Here is a 20860-nt window from a genome sequence, read left to right as displayed (position 1 = left end):
TTTAACAGTAGTGAAAATGAAATTGTAATTTACACAGGCACTGGGGACACACATTCTGGGCTACAGTGGGTACAAATTTCAATTTCACTGGCTTGTTATGACGCTGCTTTTCCCAATATTTCTATATTTATACAGATTTCATGAAATCATTAAGTTCAATGCTATTTTCTTGAAAAATTATTTATTTGCAGACCATGTTGTCTTCCTGGTCTATGTTACAAATACTTACAGCACATACAGTATGCATCTTTTAACAATAACTGTTCCCAAAACATCCAAATGGTATATTTATATGTAATACATATGTGTATATACATAGATACATCATTGTGCATAAAAAATGCACTCAGCGTATTAGAGTATAGTAAAAGAAGCACAGTACATTGATACAGTGTCAAACCTAGATTAGCAAGCAAAATGTGCACCGAAAAACAAAAAAATCATACTGTGGATAAACATTTCATCAAGGTATTTTATCACAGGTTGCATAGAATTGTTTTCAATTTCAAAATAATAATAAAAAAGCAAACAAACTTGACATTTATAAAGTGATTATGAAGTTGATGTTTATTATAGGATACACAGCAGTATGAGGTAATCAGATTTTATGGCAACATGGATAAAGTTTTTAGCATTTTTTCTTTCAATGCAAACTGTTAATATCTACTGCAATATCACAATAATAAGCATGTCATACCGTTTGAGAAAAAAAGATTTGATGAATCAAAATCAAAGGTGGAAAAGGATTGATTTGTGTCAACAGAACAATACTTGGAAAATAAATATATTTAAAACCAAAATATCAAAAAATCAAAGAGAGAATGATTGCAGATTAAACATTTCATTCCCTTTAAGTGAAATAAAGCATAAAAAAAAGCACAGTCAACATGTAGCCCTGTTGAGAAAGGGATTTAGCAAGCTCTACAAAGCTACAGTAGGCAACACTTACAGCAGAATTTAAGCGTACCAGTTATGAATGTAGTTCCTGTTAAAAATAATGGATGTGAAACCATTACTACACTACACTGTACACTGCAGACCAGCTATCCCGAAAGCTGCTGTAACACCACAGGATCCTTTAAGAGAACTGTTTAAGTTCCCCTATCTGATTCAGTGTCATATGTTAACTAAGAGAAGAACAATAACCATTAGATAAATACAGTTTCTCATGGGATATACTGTAAAATACAAACATGTGGAAGTACAGTAGATCAGACACATTTGCCACAAGCCAGTTTAAATCAGCAGTGAGACTTTTTTAAAATCCTAAAGTACAAAAATTAATTGCATGCAAGAACATAAGCACAAGAAAATTATATTCACTTGGATGATTTTCAATTGAGCGTTTTACTGAACACACAGGACACACATTTTACATCATAAAACCGTAAAGTCCTGTGACTTCTTAGGCACACACAGAATCGAATCATTCTCTGTAAGAACAGACAGGTTTTTCCAGTGAAAGCGTACTGTGGACAGTGTCAGCAAATGCAAAATATCCGGCCTCTCTAGACCTACTCAGCAAAACACCAAACACCATTCAAGGTAAGAGGCATCTTCTGTAGCACCTTTGGAAACCTAATAACACCTTTTTGGATCAAGTGGCATCAAAGGCCAATTAATAAGTGACAACTTGGCAAGTGCCTTAAAACAGCTACTAACACTGTCCGTTTCCTAGTGTCCAGACCACTCTCCAGCATGAGGAGTGATGCAATATTTCAAGTAGATTTCTGAATAGAATCAAAGCTCTTGTAGTTTGTGTTGTTTCACACGCAATCTTCAGTTTTTTTATGTAAATGTGAGGCACTTGCAACATAAAATAACTTTCTCGATCTTCAGTCTGTCAGTTAGACCTCTGAGCTGTCACTGATGTTTTGTGTCATCATGGGCTCTGCGCTGCTGGAGTTCCTGGGCACTTCTTTCTTCTCTTGTTTGGACCGAACTAGTAACACCACCACAATGATGACGAGAACGGTAAGTAGCAGCCCCACAAAGATACCAATCATCAAAACCAGGCTGTCGTCACCGTCCCTCTCTTTGAGCTCTCGAGGGATCTGTCCTTTGGTAAAGATCTCCCTGTCCGGGCTCGTCCTCTGTTGGCCACTGCGGTCCAGGGCGATGTGCAGGATGTTGGTGCCACGATTGTTACTCACACCAATGTCCTCTACTATATCTAGGACATCATTAGCTGATCTTCTGAGGCGATGTTGACTCTTCGGTAGCAAATCAGTGTGCTGACTCATCACGTGGTACTCCAGGCTTCTCTTCCCTATGCCACGGTTAGCATTGTCCTTGGACCGGACAGTGTAGATGGTGTGTATGTACCACTCTCTTCCTGCAGCCACCTGAAACGAGCAACAGCTATTATTTTAATGTCCATCCATGTGTCTCAAATTACCCAGGTAAAGAAAAGGACAGAATTGATAAAGGGGTTTTTGCCACCTCCTCCCTATATTTTAGTGGAAGGCTAAAAGTATATCTATTCTCAGAGATCCTTAACTGCCAGCTTTATTAAACTATAACCATTAGAGTCAGATCTAACAGTTCCGTGCAGAGAGTAGTACGTATGTGCTATGAAACCTTTATTTTTTGACATTTTCTTGTAAGGAACAACTTCAGTTTTATTTTGTGATTAAAACAGAGCTAAACCTCACAGTCCAGTTCAGTCCAGTCACTGCATAAACTGAATAGAAAAGCACAAAACTTGTTTAACCATTGGAAAATGCCCTGCCAGTCTGCAGACTTAATGATACTGACTTTTCCTTGTTAACAAGCCAAGAAACATAGATTCCCTGACCAAAAGCAGCAATTTGGACATGGTGAAAAGTGGAGAGTGTGAGTCATACCAAAAATACATAACTCTGGTATCATAACCTCTATGAAAGCCAACCTAAGGAGCTTTTCATGAGGGCACAGACTGTGTCTGGTCATTAGGTCTTTTTCTCTATCAGCTTGTTAGGGATAAAATGTCAGCGCAATAAAAACCCATTAGTCTAGAGCTATTAGTCTGTGATCTCTACAGAGTGGGATACCATGCTCACACCATAAAGGCAGGTTAAGTTAGCTCTAAATAGTTTCAGTGTAATGTTTTCTCTGGAATGACTCATAGGTTTGTGATTTTAGATCGTGTGAAGTATTTAGTGTGTGTTTTCAATTTGTTTTTACTGACCTGGAAAAGAGCTGTAGAATCCATTCTGAAACCATCTGAACCAGGTTGTCTCACCAGTGCTAAAGCACCGGGGTCATCCACTGCCAGGAAGGCATTAAAAGGTACATCACCAAATACCCGAGCCTGTGTCTCCGGCTGGGCCTTGTCCTGAAGTCAAAGAATTACACAGGAAACGATGAAGTTTGAATAGGCCCAGAGTACACGTGATACTATAAGAAATATTCTTTTATTACTTACAATGATCTTGAATCTGTAAAGCAGTGATGGAGCATCAGCCAGACAGCCGAACTCAAAATTGCTCGGATTATATTTAGGGACGTATCCATCTGCTCCAGTGCACAGGAACACTTTTTCGATGTTACAAATAAAGGAGCTGCCCAAGTTCTGTACTGGATCCACCATCACTCTCCCATAAACTGCATCCCCTGATAAAAAAGAAATAAAGATTTCATCACGAGTAAAACATCAGTCATTACAAGCATAAATTTGATGGTTTAATGAAAAGTTAGTAAAAGTGGTTCTATTATGCCTGCAGGTTCAGTTCTCTCAAATGACTGTACTTTGCTCAGCTATATAATGAGGAAAAACCACTAAAAGCCCAGCTAAAGCCACTCTCACTCTCTACACTGACTCAGACAGCAGCTTCAAGGACTTTAAGTGTTTTAAGACCTTGTTGATGGACACAAAATGCAGGCATTCTCATAATTAGCCTGTTTAGGAAAAAGATGTGGAAGTAGTCAGAATGGCACTTCATGAAGCCCTCATTTTCCTTTCATTTTGTTTTGTTGAGTCAGTAAATAATGGGGGACGTTTCTGCCAAATCAACAGAACCATTCATCACACAGGGATTTCTTTTTGATCTGTAGAATGAAGAGAAGTCCACGCAGCTGAGCAATGAAAACATTCACAGAAATATTTCGAGCTTGGAGCATATTTATTTCCTTTAATGTTATTTTTTCTTTTCATATTTTAATTTTATTTTATTTTTCAAGATTTTCAAGGCGTTTTAGAAATGTTACAGTATTACCCTCTGAGAAAGCAGTGTCACTCTCCTGTTCAAAGCCCATGGAGCCGTCTGAGAGCCAGAGTGTCCGTTTAGAAAGTAAGATCATCTGTGTGTTCAGACTGAACTCAGCAGCCACTGGATCACTAACCTAAAAAGACACAGAAGACAGAAAACAAAAAAACATATTTACTATTTATTTATAGTTTAGATATTTAACTACCAAATGTGAAGATTTGAATGGTCTTCTTTTTTGTTTTTACATTCACAGGATACTTTGTTAGACAGACCCTACAAGTAACAGGTTGGACTCCCTTTTGCCCTATTGACCAATCGCTCTTGCGTATACTTGGATTTATAAGTAGACAAACAGTAAATGTGGAGAGCAGAGGAGGAATTGTATTTTCTGAAATTCAATCTCCAAAACGTGATCGTGATTAATTTTTATTTGCTTTTTTTAAAAAATATATATCTGTATTTGCAAACAATAGCCACAGAATTTAATCCAGAAACTGCAAAGACAAAATTATCCACTGGCACCATACTACCAAGTTCAGTATGCCACTTAATTAAGACATTTTTAAAAAAAATAATTAGGGGTTTTGTAATAGTGTTTCATTGCTGTCACAGTAGTTAAAATGTTTATCACTTAAACAGTGTAGCCACTAAACACAAATACATTTCATTCTGAATAAATGGTTAAATCTGATGCAGGCGTAACTTGTTAGACAAGGTGGAATTACCTGCTGAAAGCGGATATCCAGGTCAAAGGTGAGAGGCTCTCTGGGATTGCAGACAGGAGGGACTGCGTACTCCAGGCTGGGAGGGGACGTACAGGGGAGGAGCTTCACTGTGTACATGCCAGAGTAGTCACGCACCTGAGTGGAAAAATTCGATTAATTAAGAATAAAGTGTAAGAAAAATAAATGAGAAAACAAATGCGGCTGTTTTTAAAAGCAAACTCTCTCCTCACAGCAAAATCAGAGATGAATATCCACTGCTGGATAGGCTGGCTGTAAGTTGGCTCAGTCCTGACAAGGCTAAGGTTAAAGGTTAAACCAGGGTGTTCAGGACACATAACCATGGAGGTGAGTGGTGAAGCTGTTGGGAAAAAAGACATCAGTCATCAGAAGCAAACATAAAACAACCTTATTGGTTAATATCATTAGTTAAATATAAGCCACAGGTAAAATCTGCAAAGCCGTGGTCACCCTTTTTTACACTAAACATCTTCTAGAATCTGTTTATTTGACATTTTTGAAACATATTATGACGTGCTAAAGAGCAGCATTGCATTTAAACTGCATATTGTATAACTGATGTGACATACCTGGATGTGAAAACACAAACAGGCCTCTGAATCGAGCTTCTGTGCGGAAGTTGACAACTAGTTGTCCTTGACTATTTATACGCATGCTGGTTGGGTAAAGGGCACCTGCAAAGACAATGACAGACTACTTTAGGTTGCATACTTCATTAATTTACAGGGCCTTAGATTGTAGAAATGACATAAAAGTATTGTGTTAAATCTTTGTTGCAAACAGCAGCTCAAATCTTGCCTTGTAGTTCAGCCTCTGGCGGGCTACCGATTCCATCTCTCCATAAGATGGCAGTGTCGTACACAAATGTGAGCCTCAGCTCTGACTGTAAGTCAAAGTGCTGCCATCCTCCCGCTCCCACGGGGGAGTGAAAGACATATGACACATGTAATGGGACTCGTAGGGTCACAAAGGACTGGACCAGATTAAGCACCTGCAGTGACAAAGATTACATTTAAACTTCAAAGGCGAACCTGGTCTTGTTCCTGAGGTTCAAAGACATAACAACATCATGACATCATCACATAGAATAGCTCACAAAGAAAATGAGGGATAATATTCTGCCATTGTGGCTGTTTTAAGGTATATTTTGAAAATGCTTCATGTTATTGAAGTTAATAACACGCATGTAGTCATGTGTACAGTATATGTGTGTGCTGTGGACCTAAAGGACACTTTACAGGGAAATCTGACACCAACAAGTCCAGTTTAAGATGTATAGTAGTAAGATATGACTGCATTTTTATGCCGTTTTATAACTGTCATGTGGCTGCAATAATGCTCTACATATGTGATACTGCTGCTGGAGATACTGACTCACTGGAAACATTCCTGCTCTAAAAGAGCTGTCTTAAAATGGTCAAAGTGGTGAAAGTGGGAGCAGTCTCTGGTATCTGCACTTTCCTCTGACCTGTGAGCGGTACCTGCCTGCACTGGCTCTGTGTTCATGTGGAGACGTGCCTACGCCTCTGGGCATTTAGAGCTCAGGCAAACGATTTGCAGAATGGCCTTCTGACACAACCTGCTGGGCTTTAATAGATTCCTGTGGCCTGTTAGGCTGGGCACTAAGCCCTGCACTGTGACATGACAGTCGCCCCGACCTGCACAGAGTTGTCTCCAATCAGCCAGCCTGCCCACTTAGAAGAGCACTTGGGTCACAGGGCAGCCACAAAAAAGACTGTTCCTTTTTCCACTGATGCTCAAAGTGAACCTGTGAGGCCTGACTCTATAAATTTATACACAGTACAAGTCCTGTATATAAATGTATACCAGTGAAAAAAACATCATTAATATCTTTTCCTAACTTATAAATGTATTGTTTGTTTTTTTAAATAATATCTCCGATAAATGTGGTCACTAATAAATAAAGAAATATGCAATCAAGTTTATGTTACTGGCAGCAGACTGCTTACTTGCTAAGACGTGTTTATTTCTGCTATGTTCACTTTTAGATCTCATAACTTAAGGCAACAAAGTTCCACTTGTTGAGAAAGGTTTTATCTCCTGGGTGATGCCCTTGTTATTAAATAAACCCGGAGCTATGTAAAATAAGTATCTCCCATTATAATAGCAAACCAATATACAATTTGACATATCCTCAGAGCCAAAATATATTTGCAAGTGCTGCAGGGCATGAATTAATAATCATCAGCATGGATTGTAGAGGAGGTTTTTACCATGATTTGCCCCCCGTACGCTTCCAAACCATCTTTATCAACACTGTTTTAATTAACTGAACTTAAATTAAGAATATGTTGATGCCTGTAAGGCATATGTGCCAATAGCAAAAAAAAAGGAAAATGGGGAGACTTGCTACTTTAGCAAGACAAAACCATGGTCCTCTCAGGAACTGAAGAGATCTCCAGACAATGTCGTCTTTATCTGCCAGGATTTACCTCATCTTCAAAGTAAAAAACAACTAGGCAAATGGACAAGGCTTGTTTTAGCCACGGGTTCAAAGGTGAGCCAGACCTCCAAGGCAGGACTGCTTACCTGTCCGTCAGTTCCGATGGTGCCTCCACAGTCGCTGAGCAGCTCAGACATGTCATAGTAGCTTGTGAATTCCCACAAACAAGCCTCCAAGTTAAGGTTTCTGTAGAATCGTAGTGTGCTGGATCCCCTGAGGGAAGTGCTGTACTGGTAAGGTGCAGTCTCGCCAATTACTTCTGGATTTTTGGTGGCATCAGAGAGGAAGCCATAACGAGTCTTAACTTCAGTGTAGTCCAGCAAGTTGGAGCAGCGATGGTGCCCAACACGGGTACCGTCGGGGCTAAGCGTCAGCTCAAAGTTTGACAGAGGCCGTGTAGATACTACAGGCAACATACCTACAGAAACACACATGTAGCAGTTGGACAGCAGACACATTAATAATTGGTGAATAACTTAAGTAGCTTCTTATTAAAATAATATGGTTGATCAGTGACACGAATGATGTTTCAAAACAACATTCTGTCTCTGCATGATTTCCTATTAGTCTTAATTTTTAGTCAGGAATTGCTTACCATCAATGTGAGGCATGGTGACAGTTAGTTTGATAAGATTGGGGTGGTCTGTGTCTTCTGCTCCACTGTATCGCAGCTTAGCAGAGAAGGGCTCGGCCCCCACTGTGCCTGCAACACGGGGCTGGCACATCCCTGCAACCATGACAAATACAAAGCAACATCAAATATTCTATTTCTCTAAAAAACAGTTCAAGCTTTTGTTATGGTTAACTCTTTTTATGAAAGACACTAAATGTTCAAAGTTAACAAATGGACTAAACTCACCCTCGTCCGTGCTGATGGATACTATGGGGCTAGTGAGTTCTAGACCTTCATCTCCATTAGAGTTCACAGCTCTTGCTGCACACTGAACCCTAGAACCAGCCTGGAAATACACTGAATCCAGAGTTATCATTTTAGACGAGGTGAAGAAGGTGTCAAAGTCAACTTCCCTCATCGGGCTGGTGACGCCGTCTGGACCAGTGGGGGCGCTGACGAGCCAACGATACCGAGTTAGGGTATTGTTGATGTTCTCGCTGACACAGATGGAGCCTGTTTTGTCGTAGTCTAGGTACTTAGGATTACAAGCCTGGAAATGGGAAAAGAAACAGTACATTTAAGTGAAATTCACCACCAAAACCTACAGCAAAATTGTTTCTTTATGCCAGCGAGGAGCCCTGAAGGTAGCTCGTAATAAAAAAAGTGTGCACATCTGTTAAATACTACCTCATTAAGAGATTTCATCTGGACTTGTGAGACAAGTCCAGATGAATTTTTGTTAAATTAACCATTAACACAGAAAATGACAACAATTATCTATTTATCATAGCATCAGTTAGGACATACAGTGACACAAATGACTGGGTATCCGGCCACAGGCAGAGAGCCCCTGGTTCCATCAGGGTCATCGTAATGCAGCAACGACACCACTCTGGGCACTGAGGGGAATGTCACATCTGCCATGCTGTTGGTCTCCTCAATATAAATTATGGCTTTACTCATCTGCTGATTGACAATAAGAGCAATTAAGAGAGGTTCTTAAACGGGAACAAATTACTGATTGCAAAGTGATAACGTGGTAATTAGATGCTTTAAAGGTAAACACTAATTTAGTTTGGCTTTCACCTTTGTCTCTGCCACCATGTTCTCATCAGGCTTCAGATGCACAGTGAACGCCTCCCTCATTTCTCTTACACCATCATATAAAATCTCCACCTCCACAAAATGGTCTCTGTCACCTTGTTTGAAAATAATTTCTGCAGAGAGAAAGGAAAGACACTTGACAAATATATTTTCGAGCAAATTTCAGAATTGTGCTAGAGGGATAAAAGTGCCTGGCGGTATTATTTACCCTCAGATATGGGATGGTAGTCCTCCCCAGAGGTAGCAGATCCATCTTTGGTGTGAACTCGGACAACAGAGACCTTGGATGTGTCTCCAGCACGCAGCACTGGGATCCTTACTACAGACACTTGGCCACTTTCCTTGGGCTCAGTCACACTGAATTTGGTCTCTCCAAAACTAATAATTGCCTCTGAAAAACCATGAAATATTGATAGTAAAGTATAACTGTGACATTTCCACATACCATATATTACAGTCACAGTGGGCACAACCTTTGTGATCTGTTAAAAAACACTATTGTAGATCTAATCTAACTTTAAATGTGTTATAATGATATCAAAAGCCTTTACACTGTCTTTAGCCCAAAAAAAGGATTCTTACTGTCGCCATCATCTTTTATCTTAATGAGTGTTTCATTTTGCTCTCCAATGGATGCTCCAAATGGAGAGTCACTCTTAGGGCTTCCCAAAACAAGACGGAGCTCTTCCTCTTCCTCATGTTCAGTGTCATCAACCAAAACCAGTAAACACGGTTTTTCAATTTCTCCTGAAAAAAAGTACAAATGAGTAATTAACCATTCCAACTATATTTCAGAATTGAATGTTCCAATTTAATTCTTTTTTTTTATAGCACAAGGTGTTTTATAATACTATGGGCAGGTAAGAAATACACACACACACAAACCATGTAAGAGGACATGTGTAAGGTTTTACTACACAACCTGGTAAGAAGGTGATGATAGAAGCGTCTGTGTTAGGCCTCTCATTGAAGTCCATCATGACCTGTGCTGTTCCCTGTCTGCTGTAACAGCGTACTGTGGACTTGTAACTGATATCACCGCTACGGTATACAGTGGCTGAGATCTGCCCCAAGTTCTCATTGCCCACATACGTAGCTTCACGGAACTGCACCTTTGGCACTAAATCCAAAAATCAGAAATAATACATAAAGATAAGTGTGGCCATGTTAATAAGCTCTCATTGCATCCCATATTTTCACTCACAGTCAGAAACTGAGTCGTTGATGATGATAGCAGTCTTGCTTGGCTCCCCGAGGATCCCATTCATTGGCATCCGTAGTACCAGTTCAAACTTCTCTGGCCCTTCCAGCACTGGCTGACCCAGATCATCCAGGATTGTCACACGAACTGTCTGCATGGTGACCCCTGGTGCAAAGTCTAGATTCCTGCTGATCCCCACGTAATCCACACCAGCTGCCCCACAACACAATATAGGTCAGACGTGTTTCAAAGAACAGTGTTTATAAAACGTAGTGCATATAGCAAAAATCAACTACAGTACATGACCATATTTTTCTTGACAACAGCTCTCATGTTCATAATGCATTTGTGAATCTCAGGCTGCAAGCAAGTTGAAAAGTTCTATACTTCATGCTAGCAAAATCCCTGTTTCTATTTCATGTTTCATAGGCATGAACAATTGGAATTTGTTGTGATATTAAAGCAGCACTGCTAGAATCTGGACATCTCCCTGAGTGCTGACAGGTTATTCATCTGCTATTCCGTGAAGAGTCTGAGTATTGAGAGCTCAAACTTTGCCCCCAGGCTTTTTTTTCATGTACTTATGACCCACTTATAAGTGTGAGTCTGAATTTCTAACATGCTGCATATGATTAGATTTTGGTTATTTTTGCAGTTAAAAAGCAAGCAGGAGTAGAGATATTAGGAATCTGTGCAAAGAAGAGAAGACTGCCTGGGGGAACCAGATAATAGACGCTATAGGGCAGACTTGAAGGGATAGCAACCAGTCTTACAGTCGAAAGCGGTTAGGAACAAGCAGAACAATTGGCATGCATTCCTGAAGCTCTATTCTCAGTCAGACTGTCATTATCCTCACAACAATGTGTAGATCCAGCGCGTATAAGACATGGTCCGAACAGAAAAGCCCTAGCTCCTCTCCCCCCACCTTTAACCAGTGTTTACATTCCCCTAGGCCATCCACTCAACATATTCAGTGCTGAAATCTGTTTGCACAGTTGAGCTCAAAATGACTATCAATGTGACATCTTAAATCTTTTGTTTTCTGTGATTTACATTTATCTAAGAATAAACTAGACAACGCCGTTAGAGAAGGGGACCAGCAGATACCTTCAGCTGAGACCGGATCTGTCTTTCTGGAGCGCACTGTGACAGTTCCTCCTTTGGAAAGATCAGTCCCTGTCCTCCACACCTGCACCTCCACGTAGCCATCACTCTCATCCACGTGGTAGTCTGTGTTGCCAAAGTAGAAGACGGGATCTGGAAACGAGAGAAAAAAAACATGAGGAAAAGCACGTGGGAGAATGCAGACCATAAAAAACCTTCAACCTGAATCACAACAGGATATCTGAATGTCTGGTGTAATTGCTGAGTTGAATCTTTTAATAGGTAAAATAACCTGTAAAATTATCTCTGATTACAGGAGATTTTAAAGGAACATTTCCATTGAATAAGCAGCAGGTAGCGAACACAGTAATTGTAGACCTTAAATAGTGCTTTCTAACTTCCTGGCACGATGTTTTGGTGGCATTCCTATAACTGTGACAAGTATCCAAAGGGAAAAAAAGAAACCTGATGGCTGGTTTTGTACTGGTGGAGCTCACTTTGATAGCGATGGGTCTGAGAGCCAGACAGGAGGCCTGACAGAAGGTCTGGGGGGTTGTAAAGCTCCATACGCCAGCCCAGGCCTGCCTGACTGCAATTAGTGTTTCTATGAGCTGAGCTGAGATTCCACTGCAGCCAAACTCACCCACTGTTATTCTAGTTAACTCTTTCAGAACCAGCGTCCTCGCAATGATGTCCAGCATGTTATGCTGCAGGTGAAATGGTTGTGTAAGGGTTTGGACTTTGGTGGACATTCTCCTAAGAAAATGCTGTAAGAATTTTGGGGGGGTTAATACAGATTGCTGTAGACACTCCCTGTAGTACCGCTCACAACTGAACATACTGATAACGACATGAATGAACAAAAAGTTTTACATTTGGATTCCATAAGACCTTTTGCCACTCAGTCCAGTTTTTGTTTAACCTCCTAGGACTTGGCGTCCACATATGTGGACATAACATTTTGGGTTGTCTAGACCAAAATACAAATTTTTGCTCTACAAGGGCCTGATATCCACTTACGAGGACATTATACTGCCACTCTTCTATTAAACTTTTAAACAAATATCCTCATATGTGGCTCTCATTTTTCTTAAAAACAAAAATCAGGTAAAAAAAAAATTCCCCCATTTGTCCAGTTTGCTCACTGTTTTTAAGGAAACACTGCACAGCATGTCAAGACATGCAATGTTTTCAGCTAATAGCTCTTTGGAAATCATCTTGTTGGTGCACAAATAATAGTTGCTGTCAAATGCCTGTGCAGACTGTTTTTGCAAAAAGGTGCTAGTAACAAAGTACCTAAAAATACATTTTGACAATGTAAATTGTTTCTTTGCCAAGCTGTCTGTTATGTGTAGATACAACAAAATATAAAGGAATGAGAGGTGGCTCAAGATTTTTGCACAGTACTGTAGTTAATATCACTAATGAGAGCCACAACTGAGCAGTAAAAACCTTGGGCTTTCAAAAGCTACTGTGACCAAATAATGAATAAATTAAGTGAATGTCAGTGGCCATGGGCAGAGTTGTGGTTTCCATGACAATACACCTACAAAAAGGTACTTAGCTGTTTCTCATCACACAGTATGGGGCAAAACTGAATATGTGGAACGGAGCGATAAACGCAATGAAAAAAAAGAAAACCTAACCAAATCCACGCTGTTATGCGTTATGATTATGTTATCTAGTGAAACCAAAACGCAAGATCAAGGAAACAGAGAATTAGTGACAGAGATTAACTGTCAATAGTGCTGCCAGGCTCAATTACAGATCAGGGAAAAGTGTTTATTATTTTTCACCACATTATACTTCTAAGTAATCTGACTCTTAGAAGATCTTGAATATTTTGATGCAGTCTGCCGTGGCAGCAACTGCTCGATGTTAGCAAGAAAAGACAAGTTCAAAAAAGGAACGGGTCTTTTAAGCAAAGCCTGGGGTTTCATGGTTCTTAGAGAAACCATCTCTGCGATTGAAGTAATATTATTCCTAAGTGTAAGCAAAGGACATACGACTTTTATGCTTTAATCTGTTCTGAGAGCATGGCCAAGACAAAGAGTGGTGCATCAAGAGTCTTGCAGCTGCCAGAATTTCTACCCACAGAGAGAACAAACAAAGATGGTTTTGGCTGCCTGCAGTGGGACCTCAACTGGAAGAGTAATCAGATCTACTAACCTGAGGTTAGCAGCCAGCAACTCAGGCCCTGTTGTACTAGCCCAGTAATCAGATAAGGTTTGTGCAGCAGACAAACACTGAGCTTCAAAGAACTATGACTCATTAAATGAAAGGTAAGCCACCGTATCCTTGATTCACGAGCAGTAGCCTCCTATACCTCAAAGCACATCTAAGATTACATGGATGTTAGTGGTGATGATGCACATTTAGACCTATTTGTATTATGCAAAATCATGTAAACTATTGAAATCCCATATCTTTGTATACAGAGGAACAAACTTTAAATGTGGAATAAAAGCAAAAAGCCACAGGGCTTCTTCTTTTGAAATTAAACATAAAAATGTAGATCAGAAGTAAGAGGCCCTTTGATTTAATCATTGTGCTCGTCCCATTATTGTGTAATATGCCGGAAACACAATAGCAAACAAAGAAATATCCTTACTGTTGCATATGAGTGGACATAGTATAAAAGAAGAGGCACAAGGAGAGACGCAGACATCCCTAAGGAGACTGTTGCGCTCCCACTGACTGCTTGATTTCACTTGAACTTTGCATGACATTCCCACAGCGTTAAGTGGCTTGTCTAATGGTGAGATTCAATTGAGCCCTGGCAAATGCACTTCTGCCCACTGTGTGCTAGACAAATCTCTCTGCAGCAGAAAATGCATACAAAATCAACTCCATATTCAATACAGGAAAATCAACAACTTTAACAACGGCTGACAGCAATGCAGGCTTGAAAATTCAAAGCAAGGTCTAGATTGAGCCTCTTAAGGCCGACGACTGAAGTCAGCACTTCTCTGCTTAAGTGCTTTAAGACATCTGTTTATATCAGAACGAACGGGAATCCAGGTGAGACATAATGACAGGGTTTGAGAGGTCTTCCTCAATTCATCCCCATCCAGGATGTACAGCACATGCACTGAACCCACCCATCTTTCAAACAGGTCATAATCATACCTTCAGAACCAGTGCGAAATTTACAGGCCAAGTGACACGAGATGATAAACACACCAGTCAAGTCTTGCTGTACAAGCATTCTCATGTCTTTCACTCCCAACCACCAAAATATTTTCCCGGATGCAAAGTCAATATCAAACAGCAATTACCGCTGCAAGAAAGGACAAGTTTCTCCGAACCATCACAGGAAAAGCCAGAGTGGAGTCTGTAAGGATGTGGCCGTTTATGCGCAGATGGTCGACTGCTGGGAAAATAGCAGGTATTCTATGGTTTGCAGATGTTCCTGTTACTGCAGAATACCTGGACAGCTTGAAAACATTAATCCCTTTCAGTGCTAATAATCTACAAGATTTAAATGTGTCCAGGAAAAGTAGTAATCATATATATTTATTGTAATTTATTGCTACAATCTATCTTATTGTTTAATATATGTGGTTTCCAACCAGAATATACATTTATTTTACTAATTAGCACACTTTCACCCACAGAGAGCGAGTGAGAGTAAGAGAAAACCACCAGACTAACATAGAAATATGTAAAGTTGTACATCTCCAGAGACCACCTGGGGAGACTTTAAGTGATGGATCAGTCAAATTTCCTTCAAAAACAAGAATATCAGTTTCTGTGCCGTCTCAGAGTCTGGCGGTATTGCCTTACTTTTATTCCCTCTCTGTGGGTGAAGGTGTGCTAATTAGTAAAATGAATATTTTGGTTGGAAAGAAAACATGTCTTCTGTCAGTGCCACAGGTCTTTAACAATAAGCTGACGTTTAACAATAAGCTCAGAGCCGAAAGGGATTTTTCCGGTTTTTTATGACAGGGCAGTAGCTCTGTAGTGTGTATTTTTTTTTTTGCATCAGTGTGTATTTCTGTTGATGAGAAGAGAACAGAAAAGGATTGTGAAACGCTTTGCATTTAGATCTCAGTATAAGTAATAGAAACCACCTGAACCTTTCTGAGCATATGCAGGCACCGTTTCATGTTAATTACCGCGCTGCCTTTTAAATTTCTATAGAGCTTGTCAGTTTGTAGCTTCTTTTGTTGTTTACCATTTCCTTCATTGTTACGTTCTGCTGTCTTCTCTTGGCTTCAGTTTGCTAGTACAGTCTGTCCTCACTTGTTATTAGGACATTTTGGCTTCTGTTTAGCTTTTTAATTTGCTGCTCCTCAGTATCTGTTTCATTTTTATGAGTGATTTTTGTTGTTGTATTTCCACCTCTAGCCTGACAGTTTAATTGTTTCTGAAAGGGAGCCCGATGCCATTTGCACAGTACATGCATATTATACACATTGAATATATGTTTCTGTGCCATCTCTGCATCGGTGCTAATTAGTAAAATGATTTTTTTGGTCAGAAAGAAAACAGGTCTTCTCTCTGTGCCACGGGTCTTTAAACCTGGTTATTACTGCAGTAAACTTCACCTCATTTAGGCATAAAAGCTGTAGACATAATCAATTTAGAATTCCAGAAACTGTCAGATTAATATCAGACTACTGGCAGACAATAGCAACTCCACCTTCTACAGCACGTGTGGTTTCTTGCACATGCCACCGCAGTAGGTGGCCAGGATTGTGTTTGCACAGAGCAGGGAGTGCATATATTGGCGCGTGCTTCATATTTCACTGCAGCACTAAAGCTTTCCAGCTTGGAAAGAAGACAGCTGCTTTTCCCCTCCTTTTTTTCTCTTCAGTTCTTTCTTTCTATTTTTTTTTTCTTTCCTTTTTTTTTTGCAAATATCAGTAGTATATGTTTAATAACTGTCTGACCCCACAAGCTGGCAAACCTACTCTGAGCCCTCCTGGGAAGTCCTTGCGCAGACCTCTCACAGGCAGGGGCAGGTGCTTAGCCAGGATCTGACTCCTACCTCCCTCCTATAGAACCCGCTTGACAAGCATTCCTACAAGAGGGATAACAAAGAAGGATGCGATGCTCCCATTTGCCTCAAGCTCTTATATACTGAAGCAAACCTGGATTGCATACTTGAATTTAATACCTAGCTAGAAAAGCTAAATTTGAAGTGGAACTGAATCTCCCGCCGCCTCTCTGCTCTTTCAGATATGTCATTGGTCTTGTTCTGCTTGACTCAGAACTACTTACCATTTACTTCTCCATCAACATTAAAGGCATTTAATAATCACCTCCTTCAGGCAGAAGTGAAAGGTCGACATGACCTTATTTCTCCCTGCTCTTCACGTTCCATTTATACAGTGGTTGCCGGTAACATTAGGTACCTAATCCTGAAATTATACTCGCTGTGCCTACTTTACACGTATTATGTGCATAAGCACCTTTTGTGTGTATTTGCATGTGCAGGTGTCAGGTAATGGTGTCATTGTAATAAGGTGCAAACCTGTCAGACAGCAGCTCCAGGCAATGTTTCGCTGCATGTGGCACTAAAAGATTCCACAGTAAGAACCAGATCTTAAGAATAACAGCAAAATGAACACAAAGGAACTTTCTTCAAAAGTGTGCTGTGTACTGTACTCCATACAATTATGTTGTATAGGCGCACTACTGTGAGTTCATTGCTTTCTGACAACTGATATGCATAAGAATATTTTGACTGTCACAAGCCAGAGGCAAAGAGAACATGACAGCAGATAGAGCGCAGACTGTTAATTCTGGCTGTCAGTCTGAGTCGAGTTAATCCTATGATGCCCTGAGCATCCTTTTCTTCTTTTCTCTGTTTGATAATACACTGAGGACTTATAATGTAGGCAAAGGCAGGTGTCAAATTAGCACAGTGACTATTATTTTGGATATTTTATAATGAGACCTCTGTTGGTGATACGAGAAAGGATTATTTAGGTAAGAGATGAGTTTGTAACAGCTAAGATAACACACGCAAGATGGATAATTTCAAAGCAGGAATTTGCCTTTCACAGCTTTCAGTAATGCACCAGCACAAACATGTTGTTCATCAGTTATAAGAAGCTGTGCAGCACTAGAGGACTTTAGAGATCGCTTCTAAAGCAAACTAAGTTTTCTTATCTTATCCTGTGTGATACCTGTTACAATCCAATTGCTTCATTTGCCACACAACCTGTTTTTTTATTTAAAAGACAAGCAACAGCATTATGAGACTTTTTCAGACAGTCTGTAAAAGACAGATATATTCTTTCTTGATCTCCAATCGGTAGAATCTCTGGTGGTTGTTAAGACATGTATGTCTCATACTGTTGGAGTCAAAGACGTCCACGAAGACTGTGACAGTGTAATTCAATAGCTGCAGTGAAAGAATATCCCTTTGTGAAGTAGGATGGCTGCTGTGAGGACTAACTGTTGTACATACAGTTAAAAATTTCTACCTCACAGCAGCTGTTTTGGCAGTCTCGATTCAGTACCCACAAGCAGTAGAGGTCAAAATGCCTAGTGCTCACTCTCAGGTTACACCGCACACTGCTACAGTATAAAAACTTTCTAATTTAGTAACTTCCTCCATCCTCAAGGAGGTCAAAGAAACACACTTGAAGCGTGGCTGCCTCAGGTACCCTGGGAACTGAATGGGCGAAAAAGTCTTTGACACAGATTGAGGCTTTAAACTGAATTGAAAACTGCTGCTGGAGTCACCGTGACACAGGTTCATGCACTTGTTGGCAGTGATTTTTGGCCATGATCTAAAACAAAAACTACTACTTTTTTATTGTCGAGAAATGGAACACTGAATATTTCTGTGCTGCTAAACATTTGAGGTCACAGGTAATATTATTTCAGAAGCTGTCTAAACTAAAGTCAACAGCGTGAATGACAGGACTGTTATCAAACATAAAAAACATGCGGATTTGAACGCATTTGAGGTTTCACTAATGGGAAATGAAACTAACTAAAAGTAGTAAAAAAAATCTCAGTGAAGCTAACTAACTTTAGCCACACACAAAATAAATGGTTGGCTAAGTTTTCTGACTATTAGAATTCTAAATTGAATGTTACATCACATTTGCAATTACATGGCTTCAGATAAATTTTCATTCAAGGGAAGACCCTTCTGCAAATGTGCTGCTTTTTTTTCAGCTGCGGTGTTGCCTGCCTGGCATCATAGAGTCTTGAATTTACAGCAGTGCTTGTGGAGATTGTTGAGCGATAGAGAAGTGTGGATAAGGCCATCAGGTGTTGGGGAACAAAGAGGCGTCAGGAAGATATGGGAGACTATCAGACCTCCAGTCTGAGCCTGCAGATATGAGCTAAAGGCTTTGCCTTCAGGAAGAAGGATCGCACACTCAAATGCTTTCTCTATGAGACATTGGCAGGCAAGCACAAACACATACAGGGAAAAAAAAAATCAAACACACGTTCACATCTATACCAGCATGTTTGCAACCTGCTTATCTGTTTGAATTTATCTTTTGGAATCAGTTTATGCAGTGAAAATTTGCATTTACAAATATTTTTTTAAATTAAAGCCCACAAATAAAAAACACACTGAAGATACAATAAAACTTAGTTAAGGAACAAATTCATGCTGACTTTTTTTTAGGCTTTAATCAGACGTGAAAAAGTGAAGATGAAAAACAGGCAGAAATTGCCTTAAACTGATTCCGCAGTCAAATTTCTTAACCTGCACTGACTATTTGAGACTGGATTGCATTCAACTGCATACTTACGACCAGTGTAATGTAATCTTACCATCATCCATATCAGGAATTATTGTGATTCTCGCTGTGGGAAACTCGGAGCCCAGACAGCCCCCCATGGGCATGCTGAGGGTGACATTGAAGCTCTCCTCGTCTTCGTACAGGGAGTCGTCGATGATGACAATGCGGCAGGATTTTTCTATCTCTCCCTTGTCAAAGCGCAGGATGCTGTGATGGTCCTCAGGCCTGGAGATGTAATCGGAGTAGGACAGCACGGTGGTGGGGATGGTGCCTGTTGCAGAAACTGAGCAGACAGAAAACAGAATTACAGGAAGAAAAATGACGCAACAGTGTACTTTTCGTCACATTAAAAATAATTATTTATGTATGATTTTCATGAACAACGGACCTAAGTTCAAACTAAGCTATAACAGAAGGCAGTGCCTTTCGACTTAATGTCACTCTTTAATGAAAACTTTTAATGCAACATTGATCTTCATCAAGTCAAGTCAGTGATTAAAAGCAGATCAGCATATGGCCTTTATTTTTCCTCTAATGCATTAAGTATCACATTGCACCCACTTTTGATGTGCAAGGAGGAAAGTCATTAGCACTCCAGATGTATTATCAATATGACAGCCTTCATCTTCTGCTTTAAAGATGCCATTTATAGATATTCAGCCTCAGCCTAAATTAGATTTCACCGAGAAGAGGTGATCAGACTGAGTACTGAGAACAGGGATCCTTCTGATGTGGAGGACAGCACTAACTCACTCGAGAAATGACACAATTTATCACAAACATTTCAACACAAAGTTATTGTGTTACCTTGCTGGGTGTAACATATGACCATGAGCTCCTGGCTGACATCCCCGCTTCTGCGTACAGGGATAAGCAGCTCACCTATGTCTTCCTCTATGTTGTAGACGGCGGAGGGTATAAACACTGTCGACTCTGCGCGTGAAAAAAAAAATCATCAATAAAGATATTAGATCATTACTCTGACACGGTGTTTTGTTATGATTTAAGCTAAGTAGCGTCAGAATTGATTTGAGGAAATCTCTTATGTATGATCTAAGCATGATAAGAATAATCTGAAGTGAAATAAAAATGCACTGGCGATAATGAAAGGGGAAACGCTTCAGAATATCAAAGTATGGTTTTGATTATTTGCATCAAAACCCTTCATTAGACAGACGTGTGCGCTGGGACCAACAACAGCTTTCATTACAGCTCTGCTGATGGTGCTTCCATCATGTTTTATCAGACACTATTTGTTGTTTATCCGCAGTAAATATCTCACCTATAATTGGCTTCCACAGGATAATAAATAAACAGTTCTGCTTATTGACCTGGTAACTGATGCAGATGAATATGGAATTTGTTACGTGAAGAATTAAGCTGTTTAGAAAATAATAAGCCCGCATAAATTGGCTAGAAGACGTGAAAGTATAACCTTTTGTTTTCCTTTAAAGTTTTACGGGCATCTCTCTATCTATTTCTCTCCATCTCTTAGCCATGTGTGACATTTAGCGAGGTAATGAGTTTTTATCATTTCGGCCATGAAATCCACAGACAAATGGTTTGTATTCTTCTCAGTAAGTGTCATGTTTGGCCACAGTGAAAAGCTATTAGAACTTGAGCTGTCCTTTCCCTTCCTATGCAAACAGTTGCATTGGATTATGCGGTTGCACTTCACCTCTCGTCCCTCTGAGCTATTTTAGTCAGTATGGTCTGAAAT

The 20860-nt window shown here is 39.9% G+C and overlaps 1 protein-coding gene across 1 annotated transcript in view; it reads right to left on the bottom strand.

Annotated features, from left to right (window-relative positions):
* Positions 1–193: 193 nt before the first annotated feature.
* The window catches only part of LOC147314971 (FRAS1-related extracellular matrix protein 2-like), a 50366-nt gene continuing 29699 nt past the window's right edge, over positions 194–20860 (bottom strand). The window contains exons 5-24 of the mRNA XM_086262090.1: positions 19948–20073; positions 19172–19423; positions 11423–11572; positions 10319–10528; positions 10037–10234; positions 9697–9861; positions 9323–9505; positions 9097–9227; positions 8818–8973; positions 8257–8560; positions 7993–8124; positions 7484–7815; positions 5732–5924; positions 5503–5607; positions 5146–5273; positions 4916–5050; positions 4197–4323; positions 3407–3594; positions 3170–3316; positions 194–2345 (exon numbers count right to left, since the gene is read on the bottom strand). Coding sequence (XP_086118216.1) covers positions 1848–2345; positions 3170–3316; positions 3407–3594; positions 4197–4323; positions 4916–5050; positions 5146–5273; positions 5503–5607; positions 5732–5924; positions 7484–7815; positions 7993–8124; positions 8257–8560; positions 8818–8973; positions 9097–9227; positions 9323–9505; positions 9697–9861; positions 10037–10234; positions 10319–10528; positions 11423–11572; positions 19172–19423; positions 19948–20073 — 3860 coding nt within the window. The 3' untranslated portion in view covers positions 194–1847. The remainder of the gene's footprint in view (positions 2346–3169; positions 3317–3406; positions 3595–4196; positions 4324–4915; positions 5051–5145; positions 5274–5502; positions 5608–5731; positions 5925–7483; positions 7816–7992; positions 8125–8256; positions 8561–8817; positions 8974–9096; positions 9228–9322; positions 9506–9696; positions 9862–10036; positions 10235–10318; positions 10529–11422; positions 11573–19171; positions 19424–19947; positions 20074–20860) is intronic.

Source organism: Aulonocara sp. 'chitande type north' Nkhata Bay, linkage group LG14 (assembly GCF_057382095.1).
Source record: "Aulonocara sp. 'chitande type north' Nkhata Bay isolate Kocher_YH1m ecotype deep benthic linkage group LG14, A_spYH_male_GT1.1, whole genome shotgun sequence".
NCBI lineage: Eukaryota > Metazoa > Chordata > Actinopteri > Cichliformes > Cichlidae > Aulonocara > Aulonocara sp. 'chitande type north' Nkhata Bay.
Note: the sequence above shows the minus strand (reverse complement) of the source record. Positions and strands in the feature narration are given on the sequence as shown.